The sequence below is a fragment of the Centruroides sculpturatus genome, unplaced genomic scaffold (genome assembly GCF_000671375.1).
Source record: "Centruroides sculpturatus isolate CEXI.00-Female unplaced genomic scaffold, Cexi_2.0 scaffold94, whole genome shotgun sequence".
In the NCBI taxonomy this organism is placed as follows: Eukaryota; Metazoa; Arthropoda; class Arachnida; order Scorpiones; family Buthidae; genus Centruroides; species Centruroides sculpturatus.
The window spans coordinates 998,987-1,023,924 of record NW_019384400.1 but is presented as its reverse complement, the minus strand read 5'-3'; the positions used below and the strand labels follow the sequence as shown (position 1 = coordinate 1,023,924).

General features: G+C 30.3%; 1 protein-coding gene across 5 annotated transcripts in view; it reads left to right on the top strand.

Moving 5' to 3' along the window:
• LOC111618634 (cytosolic phospholipase A2-like) overlaps positions 1-24,775 on the top strand; it is a 60,631-nt gene extending 35,856 nt beyond the window's left edge. For all 5 annotated transcript variants that reach the window (XM_023360193.1, XM_023360192.1, XM_023360196.1 and 2 more), the window contains 10 exons: positions 3,450-3,586; positions 5,505-5,727; positions 8,054-8,168; positions 10,498-10,635; positions 11,017-11,166; positions 11,249-11,324; positions 14,430-14,620; positions 15,661-15,842; positions 18,886-19,078; positions 22,444-24,775. In XM_023360193.1, coding sequence (XP_023215961.1) covers positions 3,450-3,586; positions 5,505-5,727; positions 8,054-8,168; positions 10,498-10,635; positions 11,017-11,166; positions 11,249-11,324; positions 14,430-14,620; positions 15,661-15,842; positions 18,886-19,078; positions 22,444-22,724 — 1,686 coding nt within the window. In that variant the 3' untranslated portion in view covers positions 22,725-24,775. The remainder of the gene's footprint in view (positions 1-3,449; positions 3,587-5,504; positions 5,728-8,053; positions 8,169-10,497; positions 10,636-11,016; positions 11,167-11,248; positions 11,325-14,429; positions 14,621-15,660; positions 15,843-18,885; positions 19,079-22,443) is intronic.
• Positions 24,776-24,938: the final 163 nt, after the last annotated feature.

The window sequence follows — 24,938 nt, the reverse complement described above, 5'->3', positions numbered from 1 at the left end:
CGTGTTGCCAGGCGGCAGAAAGCATATATATAATTATAATAAACTTACAATAAATTAAGTTAATATATAATTATATATACAGTAGCTAATTTATATATAATTAATATATAATTATATGTACAGTACCTAATTTATATATAATTTATATATAATACTAAACAGACGATAGCAAACTCAATTTAGCCGCTCCGTAGCGTGGCGCAGGGTCGGAGGAAAGTAGTTCGGCTGCTCATCCACTATTGGTCCAGATTCTATCAATCTTGTCGCGAAACGACGTTATAGGAGGTATTTTATACGAAAGTTGCTACAATTTTTTCGCTACGTTATAGGAATTGTCGTTATAGGAACGTACATTATAGGGGAGTCGACTGTAATTTAGCTCTGTTGTGCTTGTGTAATTTAAAATGAAAGACTAACTAAGGGATTTTGGCATCTGTTAGATGCCATGCGACAGAAGTGTTTTCAGATATTACTGAAGAAGTTAAGATAAAAAAAAAAAGAATATTTTTTATGTAATAGTTTGTGAAAAAGAATATGAATTAACAAAATTTTAATTACCATATTTCCTTGAATTAGCATCAGAACTTGATTAGCCACATGCCTCAAATAACTATGGTATTCATTTTTTATTAAAACTAATTAGTGTTATTAAAGTTTAAATATTATTGTTTTTAATTATATATTGATATTAAAATTATTTATATTATTTTAGAGAACTGACTGTTGTTTGTCACACCAACAAACAAAAATTGAAGACGGACAATTACCAATGCCTTTTTATACTTGCCTTCATGTTAAAAGCAATGTATCAGCTAGAGTTTTTCAAGGTAAATAGCTTTTAAAATACAAATCAGTAAAAATATCTAGCATTTATAAACCACTGTTAACAGAATCTATGAACGTAGTGCTGACATTTTGTAAAGAAAAATAATTGTTTGATTATATCATTTTATAAATCTTTATCTAATTTAGAAAAATTAAGAAAAAAATTGATTTATAAAATAAATAGTACAAGAAGTTTACAATCTTTTTAGAATTTTGAGTAGTTGAATTCATTTTATTACATTTTATTAATATNTGTTAAAAGAGAGAGGACCACAAAATGAAAAAGAGGTAGTTAAATACATTTTAGTTTTATTTATTAATTTTTTCTGTATAAAAAAATTTTAATCCATTTTAATACACTCAAGTAAATGTATTAAATCGTATTTAAAATGTCTACTACGACTTATTTTATTAACAGGACTTATTATAACAACATCTTTGTTCAGCAAAAGTTAAGAAAGCCTATCAGAGAAAACAAACAGTCTTTATTTTTCACCTGTTTTACAGGTGAAAAATAAAGACTGTTAATAAAATAAGTCTGAGTAGACATCTTAAATAATAAGTGTAGTTTATGTAAAAAAATAAATAATATTCTTTTTAAATTAATTTATTTAGAAAATTATATCAAGTGTTTTATCTGAGAAAAATTATCCATTTTCAGAAATAATTGCATCTGTTTATTTAAAAGCTGTATTAACCATCTATAAATATAACATAATCTTAAATTAGATGGAAGAAAACATAAAAATACAATAAAATCTAATTCTTTAAATCTAGATGGCTGGAAGGCCAAGGTAGTTAAGGCATCAGCTTAGTAATGTGGGGAACCTGGAATTGAATTTAGGTGAGCGATGTACTGTACCAAGAATTTTTTGTGTGTGGTCTGTCCCAGATATTGTGCTCATCCCTCACCTCCTGACTAAACCTACAATGAACATGGAAGAAGACGCTCTTAGTGCTTACGGTGTCAAGAGTTAAATCCGAGAAAAATTCTTTAAATCTGTACTTTACATTTTCTGAAGACAAAAAACTACTTCTTGAGATTTTTTTTAACCAATGATGTAATATAAACAAGTAGAACTATTTTATTCTGTTTGCTAAATCAGTAAACGTATGTTAGTGTAAGTTAGCCAGCAAGATGGTTAAATTATCAACATTTTAATCTGTTATACTGAGGAATCCAGGTTTGAATTCAAGTTGGAACTTAGAATTTTTCTTGGATTGACTGGCCTGAATTATGATCTCATTTCTTACAATTTAACTGATTCCACATGGATTCAGTTAAGTGAGTAAGGAACTAAAGCCATTTTAATGTCCATTACTGTATAAATGTTTTTTTAAATTATACTCATATATAATTACAGTGTGTGCCTATATATTATATATATATATATATATTTATTATTTGAGGGAGTCCAATATTAAAGGCACAGGTCAAAATTACACTGACGTTTGTAATTAAAGAAAATATTTAATACATTCTAAGAAAACTATGTACTTTTGTTTATTTTTCGACGTAATCATCGTAAATGTTGATTCATTTATCCCAGCATGACACTAGTTTTATCTGGACTATACGCTACATGTCAAATCAAACCAAACTGTGGGTGGAAGAGTGGAATTGGGAGGTCCTGCAACATCCTCTGCATAGTCAAATTTAGCCCCCCGTTGGATTTTTATTTATTCGGACCTTTAAAGAAATTTTTGGCGGGGAAACGCTTTGTGGATCAGGAGGAATTGGAAGACGCCGTTCTGGACTACTTCAAGCAACTTGACAAGCAACACTACTGTGAAGGGATGTTTGAACTAGTGTCATGCTGGGATAAATGTCTCAGTGTTTACTGAGATTATGTCGAGAATTAAAAGTATGTAGTTTTTGTGGAATGTATTAAATATTTTCTTCATTTTATAAATGTTAGTATCATTTTAACTTGTGCCTTTAATATCGGACTCCTCGCATATATAATAATTCAACCAGGGCTGTGCAGTTGGTACACAAATGCTCTGACTCTGTCTTCTTTATTTATATATCAACATGAGTTTTATAAATAATAAACATATTAATTATATACTTTTTATATGGATCAAATGCATGTAACATATAAGACATTTCATTACTGTCAATGTGAATCACCACACTACTTGTTACAACCATAATCTGTTATGGTTCTAACAAGTAGTGTGGTGATTCACATTGACAGTCCATTTTTACTGACTCTAACTCTGACTCCAGTAATTCAAGAATTATTTTTGACTCACTCCACAGCCCTCATTTCAACATATATTTTTTTTCTGTCAAATTTTGTCAATCAGTTGCAAAAATTCATATATTTTCAGTTTATTTTAAGCTAAATCGACAAAGTTTTCACTTTTCCAATTATTATAAGAACTTTGTTTTATCAGTATAAAGTGTATATTGAAATTACTTATTAATAGTATTTTTTTTTTGTAAGTGATATATACTAGTAATTTGCAATATTAGAATAATTATTTTATCTGTTAACACATTTACAATTTGAATAAGAGAACTATTGTTGATATATCCTTTTTTTTATTGAGAATGTACCAAAATTATTTAAAGTTAAATTGTTAAAGAATGAAAATATATTTTTAAAATTATATAGGTACCAACAATTGGTCTTTTAGGATCTGGAGGTGGATTTCGTGCAATGACAGCATTAAGTGGGGTATTCAAGGCATTATCAGATACAGGAATTTTAGATTGTATAACTTATGTAGCTGGACTTTCAGGCTCAGCTTGGTAAGATTAACACTATTAAAATTATATTTTATAAAAGAACTTATTATTAATCCATTAATTAGAAAATTAAACTTAATCATTTCATTACTATAATTTCTGATGTTTGTTTAATAATAATTTGATATATTTTTAAAATTAAACTTAAAAACACACATAGTATTACAAAACAGAATTTATTTAAACAAAAAGAGTATATTTACCTCATTTATATTTATATCTTCAGATAATTATAATTATATATAAATATAATAATTATTATTGTGTTGGATGTAGTGGGAGGGGGGTCTTGTATCCACACCTTGGTATTTCGTAAACCGGGTTCCATGTCATTGTACATACCAGTGGGGTCTTGTGATCCTTTTCCTTACAGACCTTAATTAGAAGAGTCTTTACACACTCTTCCACTCCCCAGGCTCTCGCTGCCGAATTAACATTTTATAGTGTGTGTGGTCGTTACACGTGGGCTGATGAATATTATCATCGGATGCACTCAGGATACACTCCTATTGACTTGCTGAGCGATAATCAATCCAAGGATGTAGAATGGGTCCCTATTACCTTTAATCTGTACTTAAGATCCTTATGTGCTGAAATTGCCAGGAAATGCCAGGTGTGTCTCGCTTACAGGAGGTGCCTGACTATTTTTGACATGCTGCATAATGGGAAGGACCCTCCCAACCTGAACAGACTCCCTGGCTTATATAGTGTCTCCGTTAGGGACAACAGATATAATAGAGACCTGGTTTACATTGGGTCAACTAAGTTCTCCATGGGAATCAGGTTACAAGAGCATCTTGACTTTAACTGGGCCAAACTCATCCTTGCTTTGCCTCCCACGGAACACCTCAGTTGGTTGGAGGCTGTGCAGATATTTAAATCCAATTTTACATCAACCATGCAATAAATTATAAAGAGGAAATGGTTTTGTCAATGGCCTGGCAAGAGTTGATTGATAACACTGTTTAGCTGTTCGTTGAGTCCCGGTAGGGCAACTGATTGTGCAGGCAGGTGGTTTTTAATTTTTAGAACTTATATTTGAACACTTGTTCAAATTTTTATTCCAAAAGCTTTTACAAAGATCCATCAGGTAATCGTTACAAAGCCTGATGAAGAACTTAGGTGGAATTCAAAAATGTTTGTTTTTGTGTTTGTTTTGTTTATGTGCACATTGTAATTGGTTCAGAGTACGTGATTATCTCAGGATTCATAACACTTTCATACAAACAAACCAAATATTCATTAGGTAAGGAATTTTTCAAGGAGATTCCTTGAATCCCCTCTGGTTCTGCTTAGCCCTGAATCTGTTATCTACCATGTTAAACAACATGCAACATAGTTACAATATCAGAAAATAACACAGTTTACACTGTCACATCTCATGTACATGGAAGACATAAAACTTTATGCATCCACACAAAAACAACTTCATCAACTCCTACAAATCACACATTCATACTCCAAAGGCTTGGAAATGGAGATGTGATTGAATCCATGGGTCAGGGCAAGTTATACAAGTATTCAGAATTCTAACTGGCCAAACTAACAGAACATAACAGAACATAACAGAACAAATTCTTCTACTGGGATCTAATATCATAGTTTGTTAAGGCATTGTTCTTAGTATATTTAGGGTAAGGAAGTTTGTTGGATTTTAATGAGAGATTATTAAGGGAAAAGCATTGTATCCGTGGTGTTACGTTGCATTACTTTTTATTAAATTAGAATAGAACAGAATCTGACTAGAAAAGGATAAAAGATATTTAGTTATAAGGGTCTGATCCAAAATTCTGGTTTTGATTGTAAATAACACTATAATAAAATGCTATAATTATATTAAAATTTTTAATAAAAATAAAATGATTTATCAAAAATTTGTCAAATTATATTTTAGCTAACATTAAATAACACTTATTTTTAGGTACATATCAACTCTTTATTCACATCCTGATTTTCCTGAAAAATCACCTGGTGATCTGCAAGAAGAATTAAAAAGCAGCATCAGTCAAAGTCCATTTTGGTTGCTTGGTCCTAGAAGTCTCTATCGTTATATCACTAATATTTTGGCCAAACGTCGAAGGGGTCAACCTATTAGCTTCACAGACTTTTTTGGTCATTTATTAGGAGATACATTATTAAAAGAAGTAAGTAATATTAACGTATATAAAATAAAGAAATAATATCATTGTTATTGTGAGATAAGCAGTGGGTCAGGGGTTAATCTGGTACTGACCACTTAATCTGCACAGGCTGGTGAAGCCCGATCTCGGAGTCGTTCGGATGGCTAGGAGGGCAAAACAAGTGGGGAGTGCGTCAGTAAGTCAACAGGTTTCCTCGGATAGACAGGAGACAGGTTAAACAAATAACAAAATAAAGGTTTATTCTATAACTAAAGTTAATTTACAGGAGTATACATAAGGAAGTTACAGACTTAATGCTTAAATGTGGATAACACAAATCTATCTATAATGGCGATCTAACTAGTCACTATGCCGCAGGAGAGAATTTACAAAGGCTCTAAAGTGAGAGAGTTATATTGGCGGTCAGGTATACCTTATGTTGGATGATGGTATGCGATGATCATTCTGGACTATGGAAGCTGGCTGGCTGTCACAGGCTTATGTCTTCTACCGGCTTCTCCACGGACAGGACCGGGACGGGAGACACTGTACTCAGACCTTCCAGATGATCGCGCGGAGGGACGATTGCACTGAGGGGCGATTACCCTGAACTTCCTGTGACGATCGCTTTTATATGATCGTCGTTGGCACTGAGCCAACAGGTCGTTCATTCGTTATGACGACTAATTAGTACGTTCACGTTGACTAATTAACAAACGGACAATGACTTGTCTTTCTTCCTTCCTACCTTGTGGATGTGTAAAATTTGACATCCTCTCTATTTCCGTTACAACTTGCGATAAATGTTAAACTGAAAAATTTACGCCCTGTAAACCCTCAGGCTCACATTATAAAAAAAAAAAAAGAATACTCAGAAAATAAAATTTACTAAATTCTTTTAAATAATCTACCATAATTGCTTGAATACAAGATAACTTTTTTAGGTTTTAGTATCTGTAAAAATAGGGTATGCCTTAGGTTCATTGTAATACATCATAATTAGTGATCCCTAGTGCCATGTATCTTATTTCTCTGTTACTAATTCCATTGCATCACTATACAAATATTCGTAATAGCAAACATTTAAGAGGTCAATAAATAAATTTTAATAAGTACATTAGACCCCCCCTATAACGCTTAGATACGTTCCACGCTAATCGAATTTTACGTTGTAGGAATGTTTAAATACATGAGCCAATCGCAGCCCGATAGGTGGGAACTTTACGGACTAAGGCTGTTCGAAAGGTTTTCTTCTATAAAATTAACCGATTCTAGACTAATTCCACTCAACATTTGCAAAACACGTATAATTTTTTGGGAGTAATCCGTATAAACTATGCTATAAACAAAAAATTATAGGATTACTTACCGAGTGTGTACCGTTCGACTACGCCGTTGCTTAAAGCTGGTTTTCGTTGCGGAACAGCACGTGAAACGGCGGCCGTGATTTCTAATAACGAATTTTTCGCAGAAAAATAACTTGACCTTTGCAGACATCATTAATATAAATAATTTTTATGGCCGTTGAATAAGAAGTGTTTCTTTCACAAGAAATGTATAAAATTAGTGCTGTATTAGACTTACGGTACCTAATTTACATACTGTACAGACGATAATAAACTCAACTTACTAGCCTAAAATCTCCGTAGCGTGTTGCCAGGCGGCAGAAAGCATATATATAATTATAATAAAGTTACAATAAATTAAGTTAATATATAATTATATATACAGTACCTAATTTATATATAATTAATATATAATTATATGTACAGTACCTAATTTATATATAATACTATACAGACGATAGCAAACTCAATTTAGCCGCTCCGTAGCGTGGCGCAGGGTCGGAGGTAAGTAGTTCGGCTGCTCATCCACTATTGGTCCAGATTCTATCAATCTTGTCGCGAAACGACGTTATAGGAGGTATTTTATACGAAAGTTGCTACAATTTTTTCGCTACGTTATAGGAATTGTCGTTATAGGAACGTACATTATAGGGGAGTCGACTGTAATTTAGCTCTGTTGTGCTTGTGTAATTTAAAATGAAAGACTAACTAAGGGATTTTGGCATCTGTTAGATGCCATGCGACAGAAGTGTTTTCAGATATTACTGAAGAAGTTAAGATAAAAAAAAAAAGAATATTTTTTATGTAATAGTTTGTGAAAAAGAATATGAATTAACAAAATTTTAATTACCATATTTCCTTGAATTAGCATCAGAACTTGATTAGCCACATGCCTCAAATAACTATGGTATTCATTTTTTATTAAAACTAATTAGTGTTATTAAAGTTTAAATATTATTGTTTTTAATTATATATTGATATTAAAATTATTTATATTATTTTAGAGAACTGACTGTTGTTTGTCACACCAACAAACAAAAATTGAAGACGGACAATTACCAATGCCTTTTTATACTTGCCTTCATGTTAAAAGCAATGTATCAGCTAGAGTTTTTCAAGGTAAATAGCTTTTAAAATACAAATCAGTAAAAATATCTAGCATTTATAAACCACTGTTAACAGAATCTATGAACGTAGTGCTGACATTTTGTAAAGAAAAATAATTGTTTGATTATATCATTTTATAAATCTTTATCTAATTTAGAAAAATTAAGAAAAAAATTGATTTATAAAATAAATAGTACAAGAAGTTTACAATCTTTTTAGAATTTTGAGTAGTTGAATTCATTTTATTACATTTTATTAATATTAAAATTAAATTTATAAACAAAACTTTCATTAAAATCTGATTTTCTTTGATATGAAATGAAGTTTTTTATTAAAGAATTAGTTCAAGATTATTAAATTTAGCAACAATACTAAGATAAAAGTTCATTAAATTTATACGGTAATGATGACCTTTTCAATTTTATTATTAAACTATTAAATATAGAGCCATTCCTGGATATACTATGAATATTAAAAATTTATATCTGATTTTGATTTAGAGCACAAGGACACACAAAAAATATTCAAAATAATTAGGTCACCTTCACTTCTAACAGTAATTTGTACAATCCAGAATCACTAAAATGCTATATATAGACTGATTTTTGAGTACAATCACTGCTTATTTTCTATATTAACCAGCTGAAAAATACCAGCACTGCAGTTGTAACAATTTAATAATATAATATTTAATAGTAAAATAGTAAATTTACAAATAGGTCAGAGATAAATTTAGAATAACGAATTGTTTATAAAATTCAACCAAAATATCTATTAACAAATAAAAAAGATTTAGTTAAAATTTTTTGTCGACACACAAAAGACACTAAATAATTTTAAACCCAATTTGAAACCAAGTTTTAACAAGCCGTTACAAGAACCCATCCATTCTTTTTGGACTGCATCACTCGAAACACAACTATAAATCTTCATTTGTTTAGAAAATTCCATCATCCCTTACCAATACTTTTATTCATCTATTATAGCTACAAGTGATGACACAATAATTTTAGCTGCCTGTGCTCTTTTACATTTCTTTCTTATGTAACAGTTAGTATTGATACACTTTTCTTGTTAAATATTCAACTGTAATAAATTTTAGTAGCTATTTTCTATAAATTTTCTTTAATTCTTTTGTTATCAAACTTTTGGTTAGAGAAAACAAAACTACATATTTTAAATTTACAAAATTTAAGAAAATTCTTAAAGGAGACACTACATAAAGGTGTCTTCTCGCTTTGTCCTTTCGCACACACGAGGAAATTAACAGTTCCATGATCTTTTTGTAAATTAAAAATTGCCAGGATAAATAAAATTTTAATCAAAATTAGGTATGTTATGCAAAATTCTGTTAGTGCCATGGTACACTCTAAATGACAGCACATTTCCTTGTAGTTTTCCAGTGTGGCTATATGCAAAATTATATTTTAGATTTAGTTTGTAGTCTTTAGCATATCTTCTTTGTTTTTTCCACCTTCTAGTCCCTTGTAATCTTCTTAATTATTCTTCCCCCTTGGAAGTGAGGCCTACTTTCTGGAACTGTCAATGAATGAGAAGTTTCTTGAGGGAACACGTGGGGAGAAATAGTCACTTTTTTGGCTGGTCCTTGTAGTGAGAGGACGAACAGGAGAGTAGGGAGAGTTGCCACATATCTGAGAGATGGGTGAAGCCAATTTGGGGAAGAGAGACTCCTGAACTTCTTAGACCAACATTACAGTGTTGAAGTGGGTGTCTCAACTTGATGAATTTCGGGCTCAGACAGACGAATGATGACTTGGATTAGAAATTTATAGAAACCATCTTGGACTAAGAAAAAGTGAATGGAAGTGTGAATTGTGCCCAAGGAAGTTTGCATGTGGTCTCTCACGACAGCAGAAAAATGTTCATACAACCTGAGTTCTTTATTCTTTCTGTCATCTTTGATACTTTTCACCCCAATAATCTGTTTTCTGCTTTCCTTTAGTGTAAGTTAGTTTTAAGGATTAGTTATAAGGAGATTTTTGGGTAATGAGTAATCTTGAGTCCTTGGTATGTGTTGTGATATTCTGTAATTATTTAGCTGACAGTTGTGTTTTGGGTTACTATCTTAGTCCTAAAGTTGTCATCTATTACCAATCCTGTACATGGATATATCATGTAAAATAAAATGGTTTTTTTTAACATTTATTGTGCATGTTTGCCTTAGTGGGCTAACAAAAACCCTTTCACATCTCACACCAGTAACTTAGAATTTAACTTAACTTTGACAGGAGTGTTAAGTCTTTTCCTAACTAAATAAAAGTAAAGTTGGATACTAAATAAAATTTTTTCTTGTTAATCTAAATTTATCTTTTTCATAAAGAATGGCTCGAATTTTCACCCTATGAAATTGGCATTGCAAAATATGGAACTTTTATGAAGACGGAACATTTTGGTTGCAAGTTCTACAAAGGGAGAATAGTGAAGAAGTATGAAGAATGTCCTTTACATTATTTGCAAGGTTAATGTTTATTTTAATATATTATAGCAATGTATATACAATAATTTGAATAACAATTGATTGAATTCAGTTATTAATGTACAGTTTCTAGAATTGATATCAAATCAAATAATCAAACATTGTCAGATTTTTCTTGGTTGTTTGTAGTATAGAAATTATTTATTTTGATTACAGTTCTAGACAAAATCTGGAACTAATTAAAATTTTTACAAAGTAATAACTTCATCTACCTCTAGAATATATTTACGATATTTCTAAAATAAATTAATTTCTATCATGTAAATAGCATGAATGAAATCTAGTTATGTTCAGTTACTTGATTATTACTTAAGTAATAATTTATATATTATATTATATTTACTTAAATTTATGTCATTATAGGTGTTTGGGGAAGTGCCTTTTGTATCCTTTTCAAAAGATTAATTCAAGATAAAACAAGATTATCATTACTATTAGGAAACAATTCAAGTGAAGAAAAGGATGAATACCCGGAACCAGGAATGGAAGAGGAACAATTAAGATGTACAGCTGGTATTTTATGTTGATATTTCATTATAACTGGAAATTCTGATAATTTATAGAGAGCCATCTTATGATCTAAAAATATTTGTAGAAAATATGTGTTTTGAAGAAAGTGAAGACGAGAACGATACTGGAAACAGTTCTGATAGCGATTGTGAAATTGATAAGTATGAATTATTTATATTTACTGTTTTAACATAATAAATATTTAATAAATTAACAAAAATTATTGGGTTATAATTTGGCTAAATAAATCAATCGTGGTTTATAGACCTAACCGAGATTGTAATATATATTTGATTGAGAATTATTTTAAAATATGTACAATTTCTACTAGGAATAAGTATTGTATATTTGTATTTTAAAAATAAATATTTAATGCCTGATGCTATCTGCATTGACCAAATGGTTTATTATGATGAGTCTTGCTACAGTAGATTTAGATTTGAATCAATCTGGATCATCATGATTCTTCACATTTATATTTTAATATTTTTTCTAAAAAGTATTAAAATATAATCAGATTTAACTTAGAAGGGAAAGTTTCCCAATTTTTGGGGTGCATCTGTAATTTATTTCAACACGATCACGCTTGTGCGCATGTTAAATTTGAAGGAAAACATAAAAATGTGATGAAATATGATTATGATCAGTAAAGCTCAGGCACAACTGCATGTGAAATATGGTCCCAATTCCTTAATATTTCTTCCAGTTGGTGCATCTGACCAAAAAATTGGTAACATAAGTGCTACACATAAACAGTTTTAGATAAAACATTATAAAAATTAAACTTTTGGGATAGGGATGACTGAAAAATTCTCGATCAGAATTATTATTTTAAGTTGAAAACTCTTAGGAGTAATGTATTCATAATTGATTTCACTCACAGTATTACTCCAGTTCTATCGTAACTCCTCAATCCCTTCCAAAATTCAATGGCACGAATACCCTATATATATAGGAGTTACCCCACCAGATTTCAAGCTTTTATGATTATAATGGGGATATAAGGAAAAGAATATCACTAATGTTGAAACTTTGATGCATGTAAGATTTTCCACTTTTGATAGGTGGTAATTAGTCAACAAAATCTATATAAAACTCGAGTTAATGTCGAGTATGTTCGAAAAGTTTGCCATTGCTCACAATACATGCCGTTGTTATAAAACTGTTTTGATGTAAGTATGTACTGTATTTTATGCAATAAATTGTGCATATTTCTTCATACCTATGGCTATTCCTTTCAAACATTTACAGAAAATGGCGTGCATCGCTTTCGGACATTTTTGGGTATACAGACAATTTATCTTATCCATGTGAACCACATGTCATTCCATAGTAATTAATTGATGCTCTAAAACTTTCTAATTGGAAAGTTTGCTCTATCTGTTTTCGTTTTCGATTTGCACTGCCTATCTTCCAAATTTCGCCACTAGGGGCGCTGCTGTCGTTTGCATTAAGTCGGGCATAGTCACTTTACTATACCATTACCTCACTTGCATTGCTGTAGCTCTCTCCATTCGCAAGAATTTTCCGGTTAAAGGGACTTTCCTATGCATCCTGTATATACACAAAATGTAGACCTTGAGATTGGCTACACTAAGGAAAAATTTGATCAGAAAGTGACTGTAAGGTTTTCTATGAAACAATGGGTCCCTGAACTTGAGTAATGGATTCTGGCAGTTGAACCAGACATCAGAAAAATAATGTTTAAAGAAAGGAGACTCGGTATTCATTGGCAAATGTACCCAATTTATGATTATATTCCAGTGGCCCAGTGTTTTAAGTGTCTCTTTTTTGGCCATTACACTAGAGATTGTGAATCATCAGTGTGCACTTGTAGTAACTGGGGAGGGGATCACCACCAGAAAGACTGTGCCAAGAAGAAACAAACAGCAACTTGCTCCAACTGCAAGAAGAAAAAACTGCCTACAGTGGACCACAATGCAATGAGTAGGGAATGCCCCATGTACCAGTGAGCTAAAACAGAGAAACAATGCCAATACAACTATGTGCCTTAGGATTCAAATTGTAATTGTCCCGCAGAACCTCTGTTTATGTAACTTTATTATACTGTTACCTTTATTTTACACTGTATACCGTGTAATTTACTTAACATGCACCCAATTGTCAAGTTCGTGTAATGTAACCTCCTCATCTCGGGCCTTATATTTTATAACAACTTACTGTATCCTGCTACTATTGCATTTTTGTAACTTTGGTATTTGTATCTGTTTACTATTTCTTTTCTTTATTATTATTACTACTTTTATTTTAGGTTATCTCAATTATATTTCATTATATATCTCATGTATCTCCTCATATACTGTAAACCATTGTATTAATCTGTATTACTACCCGGTTATGCGGTACCGGGCATGTATCACTATGGTATCTTAGTAAAACGAATGAATGGCTTAAAAATGTTAGAGAAACACTTGGAAAAGTGTATAGAGCTTAAAGGAGATTATGTTTAAAAAAAATCTACCTAAAATAATTTGTTTTTCTATCTTTTTCTAAGGACTTATTGAACGACCCTCGTATGCTCATAAAAGCAGATCAAAAAATAAAACTTTTTTTTTATTAACCCTTGAGGCTCACTATAATAATTAATAATTTTCTCAATATACCTTTTTAAAAGGTTTCTCACTGATGCAAGGATTTGGATGGAAAGTGACAAGTGACCTTGATTAGCAACTATTAATAAAAAAATAATTTTATTAATCATTCATGGGAAGACTTATACTTTCCATATATACCATATACATGTTACACCACACAATTTTTATACAATGTGATTTCAGTCAATTCACAGAAAGAGGGAGTTAGAAATGCTTATTACCAGTAATAGTGATTCCTTTTGATCATTCTGGGGTTTCATCCACCATTGGCTCATTATTATCCTTAGTCTTCCATTCTTCTTCCAAGCAATTCTTTGCGTGATCTGACTAATGCATTGGTATCCAAATGTGTCCCACTATGTATTCTTCCTCCATTAGAGTCTGGCAGCACACACATCCCTTCATAGGTTTGCTACCTTGGCTTTTTGTAGACTTAGGGTTCATTGATTTTAGTTAGGATCCATTAACAATAGTTTGGATTATGTTCTCACATGAAATTAGCCAGTGTTTATTCATTTAATTAGGATTAGGACTTTTTTTAATTATAATTTTGTATATTTATAATGTATGTTTTATCAAATTTATTAATACAATTTTGTTTCTATCAATTTATAATTAATAATTTTGTAAATAAATTTTATTTTATTCCAGAGAAAATGAAACTTCACTAATCAACCAGGTACAAAAATCGTTCTGGCAGCAATTTATTGATAATATATGTACCAGTTCCGTGTTAGACACCAGAAAAGGAAGAGCTGGATTAATTTTAAATCCATTAAGAGGCCTGTCTTTAGTGAATTGTTTTCCATTTTCTCCATTCTCTCCAACATCTCCAAGTGATGGTATGTATATTATATATATATAAAATACTTGAATTGAGTATTATTTATTAGTTCAGTTTAGAAAAATTAGAAGTATATGGATATTTCTTTTAAGAGAAGCCCAAATTTATAGAGTGCCCAAAATGTTACTGTGAAGTGAAAAATTTGCAATGATGTGAAAGTTATACATATGGCGTAGCATACGAGACCTGTAAAGTTATGTCCCACGTCTCCACTTTGCGGTAGATGGCATTATTGCTTGCTCACAGATGTTCTAGTTTTTGGTGGACTTCTTGCTGATCTCATAATTTCTCATGCCTGCTAAGTTTCTGGATCTTGCTCTCTAAATTTTGGGACTTCTAGGGGACATTTCCAACATTTGCTATAGAAGAAACTGCAATGTCTTATGTAAAACTTTACTTAAACCTTTTTCATTGCGCAGTAACTTTTTGCACACCCTCTACAAAAATAGGGTTAGGCTGATGAAAAGGTCTCCAGCTAAAAAAAAATGGTCTCAGCCATAATATTAACAAATAGACATAGACGTGTCTAGATTTAATCTGACGTGCTGAATCAATTGGTATAAAAATAATTTGATACAATGGAAATTGATTTTGTGTTTACTAGGCATAATACACTAATCTCTGTGAAAATGTATCACATAAAGTTTGCAAAACTCTGATTTTTTGCAATCAGAATTTTATGTAAGCAAGAGAAAGAGAAAAATTATGTAATACCGTTTTCGCTTTTATATTTAATGAGATGTTCTGATCATTTATCGATCTTTTTGATTCCACAATATAAATTCATTTTGGAAATATGCTTTATGTAAATTCATGCTTTTGTGATATTGTTGGTAAAGTGAAGTTAATCCAATTTGCTTGAAAATATTTAATATTGCAATATACTGAGGAATACAGTAGATGATGATGACTCTGTTACAATATTTTGGAAGGGTAATATAGTTGTAATAATTTTAACCGGATTATTTTTTGTGGTAAATAAAAACAGAAGGATGGGATTTAAATTAACCAATTAACAATGTGTAATTTTATTTTTAGACGAACTATTCAAAGGTTTAAAAGAACTCATTCCTACGACGACAAAAACATTATATCTCGTGGATGGCGGCTTAACGTTTAATTTCCCTTTTCCTCTCTTACAACGACCGCAGCGAGGTGTCACATTTTATTTGGCGTTTGATTTCAGCAGTAGAGAAGACGAAAATATTCCATCTTTTAAAGTAAGCGGCTTTTTTTGTTGCTATGTTGTTTAACTAATAGTAAAGAAGTTTAGAAGTAGTGAATCAAAATCAAATATGAACAACATGAATAATAATGATGTTAAATTAACATTAAAAATTACTATCTTGATTAATCAGTTTTTATTAATTAAGTGATACAGATAAAACTGTGGAAATGATCACAAGCCTGATGCTACAGCATCTCAGCTCAATACTGTCTTCTGAAATGAAGTTCCCTTGATTTTACCACACATGTTTTTCTTTTTTATATGCTTTGAATTGCATAAATCAATTTCTAGATTCTTAATTAAAATTTTAAATACAGATTCTGTCTCCAGACACAGAAAGAAAATCATTAAAAGTCATATTATGAAAAACAAGTATCATATTCTTGGTCTATTATTATGTAAAATTCAAATTCAAAATCCTGCAACAATTTAATATTATTTTTTTTAACTCTCCTGACTTGTTATACACTCCATTATTACCATAATATTCTCAAAGAAGACTAAGTTAGTGTTTTATGTTAGAATATTAGATGAGAAACTGTTAAAATATAAATACAGCATTAAACATTTTTGATTTCTTTCATAAATAGTGATGTGATGATGGAGCACTATGACATAAAACTAATTTAAACCAACAAAACTGTTTAGAAGCTTGCTTCGGGTCTACACAAGAAAGTTCTCGAGTAGACCCGAAGCAAGCCTCTAAATGGAGCCAAAAACATTTATCAGTAATTAAACATATGCTGGAAAAATGTTCTTGGTTTTTATTATTATATATGATAAATTGATTTATTACATGTAACACAGAAATTACAGTATGGTCAGTATACAGAAGTATTCAGTATATACAGGGTGGGCCAACGAAAACGAAATGGCAGAGTTATCGTATTTGTCCAAGCAAATCGCTCGGATAGGTCGATTTTATTCTCAAGGGGGACATCTTCTGCAATAAAGTTTTTGCGATTCTGAATACAACAGACAACAAAAAATTTTAAAAACTCGTTCATTTTTTATTAGCTAAACAAACATTTATTTTGGAAAAAAATGAATGAGTTTTTAAAATTTTTTGTTGTCTGTTGCAAAAATTTTATTGCAGATGTCCCCCTTGAGAATAAAATTGACCTGTCCGAGCAATTTGCTTGGACGAACACGATAACTCTGCCGTTTTCATTTTTGTTGGCTCACCCTGTATATATAACTTTACTAGGTGGAGTTAGTTTATTTTTATATTCAAAAATTTTTCATGTTTTGGTTTTATTTCACTAGATAGAAAGTAATCAAATATGAGATGAGTGCAGTTAAACAAATACATGGTGCTTTATAATGTATTATATCCATTTTCTGGATAAATATGAATAAAAATACAATATTAATTTTTCAAAAAGTTTATTAAATCAGATTAGCATCATTGGAATTCAATATGTAGGATATTTTCTAATATCTTACGTATTCAATTCCGGCTTAACTCACTAATACAGCAGCCTATGTTCCAGACCACTAGTGTAGAGCAAATAGGTTCATAAGTTAAAGCAAAACATGGTCATTTTTAAGTACTTTTAACTTGCTTTGTATCACAACCTCAAATTTAATGCATTTCTAATTTAGATAAATATGTCATCGAAGTTTTGGCTTTTTAAATCTGATAACAGTGCATTCTAATGATGACCATCCCCCACCTTAAAACTCAATAAATATATCCAAATGTAGAACTTAATTGTTTGTTTGTGTGTGTGTAAGTGCATTTTAGATTGGGAGATGGAGTAGAAGCAACCCCATCCCCAATTTTAAAAAGCATGATCAACAAAAAGCTATTCATACACTCACTGCCATAAAAATTAGTACTCCAAGAAGGAGTTGTCAGTCAGAATCAAAAGAAATTGTACAGTACAGTATAGTACATGTGTGAGTGTAACAGTGATAGAAGTGATTACAAAATGAAAGCCAAAGGATCATTTATTGCAGGAAAAACTACAAATAAAAGTTATAGTACCCTGTTGGGCCATCTCTAGCATGAATACATGATGTGATACTGGTGAGCATGGAGGCATACAGATGTCATATGTCGCAGTTCAACCAAACTCCTAGGCTGTCTAACTTGGCATCCCAGATGATACCAGACATGTTTTGATTGGTGTCAAATCAGAGAAGTGTGGTAAATGTGACGGAGGTAGTCCTATGATACACTTGCTGTGTGTGGTTGAGCATTGCCCTATTGGAAAATGATTCTTGGAAGCCTTGCCATGAGAGGCAATAAATTTGCCTGTCACTAATATACTGCTGGGTTGTCATAGTTTCTTGGATTACCACTAGAGGTGACTGGCTGTTGTATATGATGGCACCCCAGACCATCACACAAGCTGGGGGATGGTGTACTGCTTCAAAATGTAGGCAGGATTGAGGCATTCATCATGGGGGCCCCAGACAGCAACACAGCAATAGTCAGTGCCAAAACTGAATCTGGATTCATTGCTGTAGATGACTCGGTTCCATTCCATTCTGATGTAAAGGTATCTCTAATGATACAGCATCCCACTGCAACAGGTAAACTATAGATAGGATGTCTTTGCATTATTTTTTTTAGATCAAGAGGATGCATTTTAACACCCTCTGCTGGCATTATGCAACGAGCCATCACACTATAACTAATCATTTTCACATGCCAAGTTTTGCAGCAATACGGCAACTCCTTCTTTGTGTGCTAATTTTTATGGCAATGAGTGTATATTAAATTTATTTCTTGCGAAGTAAATAAATCAAGTAATAATTTCATCAGTAAAAAATTTTTCAGAAAGAGAAAATAATAATAAATTGAATTATTTTATTGTAGTTTTGAATTAGTTTGAGGAGATTAATTTTATATTATTTTCACCTCGTTGATATTACTTGAATTTATCATAGAAATCTGGATTATATAAATATGTCTTTATTATATAAATATGGATTATATAAATTCTTGGATTTTCTTTTATTTCTTAATAATTGTAAATACTTGTATATACTTGTTTATTCAATTATTCAAAATTTTATCTTTGCAGGAATTACTGTTGTCGGAATGTTGGGCAAACGCCAACAACTGTCCATTTCCTCCAATTTCGGAGCTTATTGTGGAGTACAAAAATCAACCGTTGCAAGAATGCTACATATTTAAACATCCCACTGATACAAACTGTCCTACTATTTTATATTTTCCATTAGTTAATTCAAGTTTTAGAGAATTTAAAGAACCCGGTATGTATTTTATATGTATTAGCATATTAAATTATTGTAATCAAGTACAGGGGGATGTCAATTATTTGAAAAATAAAATAACCAAATGACATTAGTGAGTATTAAGAACAATTGTTGACGATCTTCTAAAGGACCCCACCACCCCATTTGGCTATTTTGTTATTACAGTCAAACCTGTCTATAACAGAACCCCAAGGGACCAAACAACTCTTCCATAGTAGACAGGTTTCTGCTATATATACAAGGGATACCTACTATAGGTATCCCTTGATTAATGCAATTAATAAATTTCTCGATATTACCACATATATTGAAATCACATTAATTGAATACAGTGGTATCTCGGTTCTCAACTGAACAATCGCCACCTGCTAGAACAAATTTTCAGTTAATAACAAATATTTTTATTTTAACTTTAATTTTTTCATTAATCCGTAAAAAGGTTCTCAAAGATAAAAATGAGTAACCAGTTTAAAAATAAAATCATACCTTACAGCTGCCTCCCTTCGTCAGACAAAATTATACTCAATTCACTCTTTTTTACCTCTGTCCTTACTCTTTTATCAATTTTTATTTATATCCTTGTCTACTTGGACCTTGTTTAGTAATAGGACTTATTATACTGGTGTAGATTCCGATTAGCAAATAAAGGAGATCTTAGTCAAAAACAAAATATCTTTATTTTCACCTGTTATTACAGTCAAACCTGATATTTCATTTTGACTTTTGACGAAGATCTCCTCTATTTGCTATCAGAAACCATACGAGTATAATAAGTCCTATTACTATACAAGGTCCAAGTAGACAAGGATAAAAGAACTGAATTGAGTATAAATTTCTGTTTTTGTTTTTCATAAGTGAAAAAAAAAAAAAACAAACTGCATGTTTTACAACCATTTCAAATGGATGAAATGTTCCAACAATACATGTCTGTGACATACTAAGATTTGTTGCAAATTCATGAGTTATTATTCGTCACTCTTTTAACAATTTCTTCCTGCAATTTCTCTTCAACAGCTTTTGGGGACCCGTACATTTTGTATCCTTTAGTTCAAAATTTCCCGAACAAAACTTTCAAAACTGCATTTGACTCATTTGGAGTTTAGAAGCATCTTCCCCGTACACGGTATGAATATTTTTTACTGTTTGTATAGCGTAATATCTTTTACAAAAGTTAAAAAGCATGCATAATATGCCCGATGTGCATTTTATCTGCAGACATTTTGAATTCATTTTATTCAAATGAAATGTGATGTAAAAAACTTTGTATTCAAGTTTATTTTAATCTCACTTCATGAATAATGTGTTAAATTTCACAACTTACAATAACATCACATATTCATGTTAATTAAAATAGTAACTGTTAATAAAAATAGGCAAAAAGTTTCTGTTCAAATCCCAATAAAATTACTGTAATACATTAGTCATATTTTGCTATTCTGTATTGCATATGTATATTTTTTGACTTTTTTTTATGATTTATACATGCTAGGGTTGTAAATGTGTTGTTAAATTTGTGTTAAATCGGATAAAGATGTCAATTTTTCAATTATATAACCTGATTTTCCTTTATGTTTACATATTAGACAGGTTAATTTACATTAATTTTTGCAAAAAATTCAAGGGACCTAAGAAATTTTCTAATAATGACAGATTTTCGCTGTATACAGGTTCTGTTATAGACAGGTTTGACTGTATTAATTTTACAGTTATGTATTTTTTATTTGAATTCAAAGTTTTATCAGTACATTTTAGATTGCAATGAAAGACTAGTGCTTGCTATTAATAGATTAGACAATTATTTTTGTTATTTCTTATCATTCATGTGTATTAAATTTCTATGCCTTAACCTATTTTTTACTATTGTACTAGAATTAAAATTAATACTTTTACTTTATTCCTTCCCTATAAGTGCAATTGGTCATCCAAGCGTCCTGCTCCAATTATTTTCAATAATTGATGCTCAATCTATTGTAAATTGATGAATAGCAAAAGAAAAACTTGATATTTTAGTATTATTTGAGTTTCTTTATTATTATTGAACACGATGGCCATTTACTTTAAAATAACATATACCTATTCCTTAAAATTTTACAAATTCAATGTTTTGAATAGCACTTCAAATTCATTAGTACTGCGGAAGCAATATTTTTCAATCCTTCATAGTGAAATTGTGAGGAATCGATTTCACTATGTCATATTTCTATCTTTTTTAATCAATTTTCAGAAATAATTCATATCATATACATGTCCAAAACTTAAAGATGAAGACAATTGCTAGTGGTGATAGCTAGAAAAAGTTACTGAGACAACTGGTAAAGAACCTGCCACAATGTTATGAGTATTGAATTTCAATTCAAGATGGACATATTCCATACTGATAGGTCTCTCTGCCTGGGTATTGGTAAGCACTTTCCACCATTTTCCACCTATGTCCAACTGTTTTGTGTATCTTTCACCAAAGACTTACTTTTATTGCCTTGATTTGTAAAATCCTACATGTTGTTGTTGTATTACCCTATGTTAGATGTCAAGTAATACAGTTCTTCATCTACAATCTGTCCTTAAGTTTTGGACATGCGCATCTTTTGTTGTACAAAATTTTTCAATTAACTATTATATAGCCGAATTCACTTATAAATGTTTATAAATACATAGTGGCCCAGAAGAAAGTTACATACACACATACAATACACCAAAGTTTATTGTTCATGTATGTATTGTGTCGTGTTCTCAGTGAGTGGAGCTATGCTTGAAACATGTAGAGCATGTAATTTTCTATCAATAATAATAATAATAATAAAATGTACAACGTATTTCTCTCATGTTTATCCTATGTAATAATAAATTAATTTCAAGTTATACACTATTCTGAATGTGATAACAATACTACTATATATAATTTAGTTCATTAAAATGTCTTTAAAATTATGGTAACTACTACTAAAATTAAAAAAAATCAGTTTCATTAAAAAATGATTACATAATTGCTACAATTTTTATACCTAACATTATGTAATCTCTCTCATTGTTTAGCATCATATTTTCATTTGCACATACTAAGTTTTTCTATGCTTGCAAGTAACAAAGTACTATAATTTCAATTCCAAAACTATCATTAAGTGGATTGTCAGAATGAAGGTCTGTTGAGCTACACGTTACGAGAAACATCTAAATTTTGAACGTTTGTTTGCTATGGAATCGAGAACATTTGAAACTCTTTGCCGGACTTGCAAATCTACTCCTTGTAAACAAACTTTTTATTTAATCTCCTTTGTAATGATATTATTGATTAATAAATATATTATTCAAAATATTAAAAGTAGTAATAAATTTAAAAACAAGAAAAAATTATTTTTTTGCAGGAATTTTGAGAGAGACGGAAGAAGAAAAGGAATTTGCCGACTTCCAGATATTTGGCGATTCGAAGGAATCGTTTTCCATTTACAATTTCAAATATACTTATCGTCAGTTCGAAAGAATCTCAAAATTAATGGAGTATAATGTCTTAAACAACAAAGAAGTGATAATTAATAGCATAGCAGAAGAAGTTTGCCGCTGTAGATCCCAAGGAGGAAAACTTGCATTTTCGTTCCCTTTGAAGAAATGTTCTTCGGAAATGCCTCTAAATAACGTTAAAGTTTGATATCGCATTTGGGAACAATCTCTCCCTTTCTAAGAATTTACTTTGATAATTAATTTTTACTTTAATACTAAATCACTTTTGACAAACAATGAAACTAGTCATTGTATACAGTATTAGATTATACAGTATATATTTTTTATGATAATATCAGATATGGATTTTCTATTTTAAATAAATATTAAGACAATAATATTTAGTAAAGATATATTCCGGTGATAATTTTTATATTTGTTTTATATTTAAATAACTTAAGATTTTATTTATTTTATGAAGATTATTCACTGATATTATCATACGTATAATGATTTTGTATATTCGTTTCGATTTATCGTCCTATTCGGTATGATTCAAAAACATCAGTATTTATGATTATGAAGTACAGTAGATGCTCTATTATTCAGAAAGTTAATTAAAAATTTATTCTAGATAACTGTAAATAACAGCTAATCCATATTAAACAAATGAAAGTATTGAATTTTAGAATATTATCATAAAATTGACTTGTGGTATTGTAAGATTATGCAATTCTGTACAAGTATCATCCAGTAAAAAATATTTCTCTGTATGCAATCTAATGCCATTTGAATTTTGGGACATATACATCCCTTTTTAAACATTCAATTAATCTGATTCTGGATGATAGAGAGCCTATTGTATATAAATATTACTATATTTTATTCAATTTTAGATTTAGAGGTAGAATTTATTAATTTTTAACATATTCAGACTATATATATTCTATCCTTAAAAGTACAATATACTACAGTGAAATCTGATCAGTGTGTATAATGTTTGAATAAGGTTATCGACAAAGTTCTCTGTCACTCTTGTTAGTTAATTAATTAATAAATAAAAATTAAATTATAGTTTTGCTAACTATAGTCCGTGCAGTGAACGAGTAGACACGAAAGGAGACATGTAATTAATATTAGAACTAAGAGTAAGTAATAAAAGAATATTATGATAAGATTGAATAAAAATGAAACAGCTGAAAGAGATTGGATCCATGTGTTAACCTTCCCTTTCATCTGACATATAGTTTGTGCAGTGAAAGAGTAGACATAACAAGAGTGACAAAGGTTGAAACTGTGACAAGGAGAATGTCATACACACCAACATGCTTAATTTATAAAATAATTATACTTTTTGAACTGTTAAATGTTTCATTTCATAAATTATATAATATTTTATACATTAACTTAGATTTAAGAAAAGGAAAGATTATAGATTTTAATATAAAAAATTCAATATATAGTTAACGTAAAGAAAATTATAGAAAATCTAAATAAATGATACTTGACTCTTTCTATTGTCTTTTTTCCATAAGTAACATTTACAGATATTCTTGTAGCAGATTATCTTCTTGGATCAGGAGATTTTTTCCTGTTTTTAAAGGTTATTCCATCTCTCTTCTTTCTTTTGATTTATAATTGAGTAAATTATCTCCATGTAAATCCTTCTTCCTTCATTCCTTATGCACACACCATTCAACTGCAGTGAATTAAATATTTGTGGCAGAGTGATTCCATTAATAAATCACATATGTAAGTTTTGCAATTAGGCATTTGTGCTCAAAATGTAATTATGCATCTGTGTAGAGCATGATATTAATGCAAGTTTTTACTGTGATAAAATGAACTTCTTTGATGTTGTATACATTTTTCTAAAAGTTTTTTATACTTAAAATGTAACATGCATTGCTATAAAAAATGTTTATATAGCAAATAGATATTTTTCCAAAATATTTATATAGTGGAAAAATTTATATTTAAGCGTTGGCTTCTTTACATGTACTGTCGATTCACAAAACATTTTCCATCCATGATGTGGTAAATCCAGAAATGATATGGTAAATTTGGTTTTGTTCGTTAATTACTGGAAAAACTGGATGTTCTACTATAATTAACTCAATAACAAAAAGCAGATTTAATACTATTTAAATAGTATGTATTTTTAAAGTTGTTTTTCTGTTCTATCAAAAGAACTTGGTGATCTTTGAACTAATGTTTTCGATCTTATTTAGTTAAATTTATCTTATTACTTTATTATTTTGCCATTTATAATATTGTCTTTTAGAAAAAATCCCAAATTATGTCAAAAGTCAACGACTTAAATTTTCCTTTTCTTTGTAACTTTCCAAATCATCAAAACTTATTAGTCTGATTAATGGGCCATTTCTTCTTTTTTGAATACTTTGGAGTTTTAATTAAACTT